The sequence below is a fragment of the Dipodomys ordii genome, unplaced genomic scaffold, assembly GCF_000151885.1.
Source record: "Dipodomys ordii isolate 6190 unplaced genomic scaffold, Dord_2.0 Scaffold162, whole genome shotgun sequence".
NCBI lineage: Eukaryota > Metazoa > Chordata > Mammalia > Rodentia > Heteromyidae > Dipodomys > Dipodomys ordii.
In genome coordinates, this window is record NW_012267378.1 from 2,687,444 (window position 1) to 2,691,006 (window position 3,563).

General features: G+C 51.8%; 1 protein-coding gene across 1 annotated transcript in view; it reads left to right on the plus strand.

Annotated features, from left to right (window-relative positions):
• The first annotated feature begins 365 nt into the window (after positions 1–365).
• Abcf3 (ATP-binding cassette, sub-family F (GCN20), member 3) overlaps positions 366–3,563 on the plus strand; it is a 16,600-nt gene continuing 13,402 nt past the window's right edge. Inside the window, exons 1-4 of the mRNA XM_013033067.1 lie at positions 366–571; positions 794–941; positions 1,067–1,146; positions 1,558–1,604. Coding sequence (XP_012888521.1) covers positions 499–571; positions 794–941; positions 1,067–1,146; positions 1,558–1,604 — 348 coding nt within the window. The 5' untranslated portion in view covers positions 366–498. The remainder of the gene's footprint in view (positions 572–793; positions 942–1,066; positions 1,147–1,557; positions 1,605–3,563) is intronic.

The following is a 3,563-nucleotide window of genomic DNA, read 5'->3' on the forward strand; positions in this document are numbered from 1 at the left end:
TGCGAGGGCGTTGCTGCCGGCATGAGTCAGCACTGCTCCCGTGGTCTCCAAATTGAGCTGCTAGGCGTGCCGTGGCGGAGGCGCTTCAGCGGAGGCCTGAAAGCTGCCAAAGTGCTTCGTCAGCTCCGGGGCTGGGAGGCTCCAGGACCACCCTGGCCCGTGCTGGAGAAGCCTTGCCCGCCCCGCCCCTCCCGGCTCCGGAGCCCCACCTCCCTGGAGGCAGCGTGTACAGCACGACGGCTAACCTTCAACCTAGCACTTCACGCAGGCGCAGAGGGAGCAGCTCCGGCGGGAGCGCTTGCGCACGATTTCATTCCCTCCCCCCGCTCTCCTCCGCCCCGCCTTCGCCCCGCCCCGGGCTCCTAGCACTCCGATCCTAGCTTGCGTCACCGTTACGCATGCGCTTTGGGAGGAGGGGCGTGATTTCAGAGGAAAGACTGGGGGCGGCCTTAGGCCGAGATCTCACGGCGTCTGCGCCGACGAGGTCGGAACTGGAACATGGCGACTTGCGCCGAAATCCTGCGGAGCGAGTTCCCCGACATTGACGGACAGGTCTTCGACTACGTGACTGGTGAGCCGCGCCGAATTAACGTGTTAGGGAGGCCAAAGCAGTTGTGAGGGGAAAGACTAAGGAAGATGAGCACTGCAGACGTCTTCCAAGACTCCCCTCTGCGTGACCTCTTGTCCCGAGGGCCGGTCGGGTCTGGAGCCCCGTCTGGGGCGTCCGGGCACTGAAACTGCTTGTTTGTCCCCCCTACCCGGTATCTCCCCGGCCCTGCCACGCCCCGGCCAGGCGTCTTGCACAGCGGCAGCGCGGACTTCGAGTCTGTGGATGACCTGGTGGAAGCTGTGGGGGAACTGTTGCAAGAGGTGTCTGGGGACAGCAAAGATGACGCGGGCATCAGAGCCGTGTGCCAGCGCATGTACAACACTCTGCGCCTGTAAGTGCTGCGTGTGGGACCGATGGGGGCGAAGGGAGGCGAACGGCCTGGAGACCAGCTGTGGGGACGGGCGGACAGCCTGATGGTCGTACACTCCTAATTGCTTTCTATCTCCATCTGCGTAGGGCCGAGCCACCGAGCCAGGGAAACAGCCAGGTGCTATTGGACGCCCCCATCCAGCTGTCTAAGATAACAGAAAACTACGGTGAGAGGAGACAGAACTAGCTGACTTTTGCCTCCACTGCCCCCTGCATCTCGGGACAAGTGTAGGAGCTAGTTGACATATTTATGAGGGCAAGAGCCTATGGTGAAAGAGTAGAATTAGAGGGATCTCCAAGCTTCTGGGTATGAGAGGAGGGATATGGGCATTGGAGCTGGATAAACTTGATTTCACTCCACAACTTTGCAACTTAACAGCATGATTTTGTAAGAGTTTATGTGCTTTAACGTCTATGCCCTTGGAAGAGATTTATTTTTAATTCAAAGACAATTCTTCCAGGATTATAACAACTCTCTTGAAAAGTGTTTATGTCTGTGCCTGGTTCTTATTGGTTACTCAAAATATTAGTTTCCCTTCCCTCAGGGAGAAGGTGACTGCTTTTCTTCTCGCTTACAGACTGTGACACCAAACTTCCAGGACTGCTAAAGAGAGAACAGTCCTCGGTGAGGAGGAGAAAGCATGGGGCTGTGGCTATGATGGGGGTGGGAGTTGACTATCAATGTTGGTATATCTTCCGGGAGGGAATTATGATTTGTGTCTTTCCCTGAATCTTTTTTTTTTTTTGGTTGGTTTGGGGGGTTGGACTCCGGGGGGCTGGGGGGTTTTTCTGAGCTTCTTTTGCTCATGGTTAGTGCCTTTCCACTTTGAGCCACAGCTCCACTTCCTGCTGAGTAGATAATTGGAGATAAAGTCTCATGGACTTTTCCTGCTTGGGCTGGCTTCAAACCACAATTCTCAGATCCCAGCCTACTGAGTAGCTAAGATTACAGGTGTGAGCCACTGGCACTCAGCTTTTCAACTCTTCAACTCTTTTAATGACCTATAACTTTAATGACCTCACTACTCAGGAAGCTAAGATCTCAGAATCACAGTTCAAAGCCAGCCTGGACAGACATTTCCATGAGACTTTTTTTTTTTTTTTGGTCAGTTGTGGGGCTTGAACTCAGCCTGGGCGCTGTCCCTGAACTCTTTAGCTCAAGGCTTGTGCTCTACCACTTGAGCCACAGTACCACTTCCAGACTTTTCTGTTTATGTGGTGCTGAGGAATCAAACCCAGGGCCTCATGCATGTGAGGCAAGCACTCTACCGCTGAGCCACCTTCCCAGCCCCATCCATGAGACTTAATTGGAGAATTAAACAGAAAAACCAGAAGTGGAGGCATGGCTCAAGTAGTAGAAAGGAAACCCTGAGCAAAAAAAGAAAAGCTATTGAGAACATGAGGCCCTGAGTTCAAGCCCCAATACTGGCAAAAAAAAAAAAAAAGAGGAAGAGGAAAAGAAAAAAGAAATTGCTGTTCACACTGAGAAAAAAGAAAAATCTTTAGACTTCTCCTGGCTTGACACAACATTTCTTTAGAAACATTTAGATTACTTGAATGTTAGGTAAGCCAGCAAGTTTCCTTTCAGACAGAATTATGAATTGACTGCTATGTACATATTAGACCTATAATTTTCTCCACCTTATCCTTCAAATGCATATATTGAGCAGGGTAAGTATTTCTCTGAAGTGATTCTGTGGCTATTGCTGCCTGCTGATTAAAGGGACTCAAGTTATGGAAAATGGGGCCTGACTTCAGACCCAAGATGATTGCTATTCTTAAATATGCTTTCTTTTGCAAACATCATTGAGGACTCCCCATCACCCCAGCTCCCTCCAGCTTCTTTCAGAGTCCTGGTTATTCAAACACTTGTAGAACATGAGGTAGAGCAGAGCTCCAATTTGCCAGAAGAGAGCAGCCATGAAGCCCTATTTCTGACTTGTACTCTTCCTCACAGGTGCCATTTGCCCCCTCTGGCCTCAAGGTGCGTTACTTGAAGGTGTTTGAACCTAAGCTGAACTACAGCGACCACGATGTCATCAAATGGGTGCGCTATATTGGCCGAAGTGGCATTTATGAAACCCGCTGCTAGCTGCCAGTAGGCAACTAGCCCAGCTCCCCACCCACCTTCCACAGGTCTAGCTACCCCTGGCCACCACACATCAATATCTCCTCCTCCCCACTGCTTTGCCGCCTTCCCTTTGCGCCAGCCCCTGAGTCTAGGTCTGGACCAATGACATTGAAAGTGAGACTGATAGAGCAGTCCCTTGGCTTCCTGGGCAGGGTGGTTTCTGGGGTTCCTGCTCTTCCATCCATCTGTCCTGGCCAAGTGCCAGACTATGAGTTCTGTGACCAAAGCCAGGTGGAGTCCCTCTCCCCACACCCCTGTGGCCACTCCTCTGGAGTGGGAGAGTTGGCTGCCTCTCACCTTGGAGCTTCCCCAAAGGCCAGTAACAGATCCCCAGCCCTCCGTCCTTTCTCTGCTTTGGGATAGTGTGAGCTTCATTTTGTACACGTGTGACTTCGTCCAGTTATAAACCCAATAAACTGTAGAACAAACTTGGTGGCTAAGTGTTGATGGGGA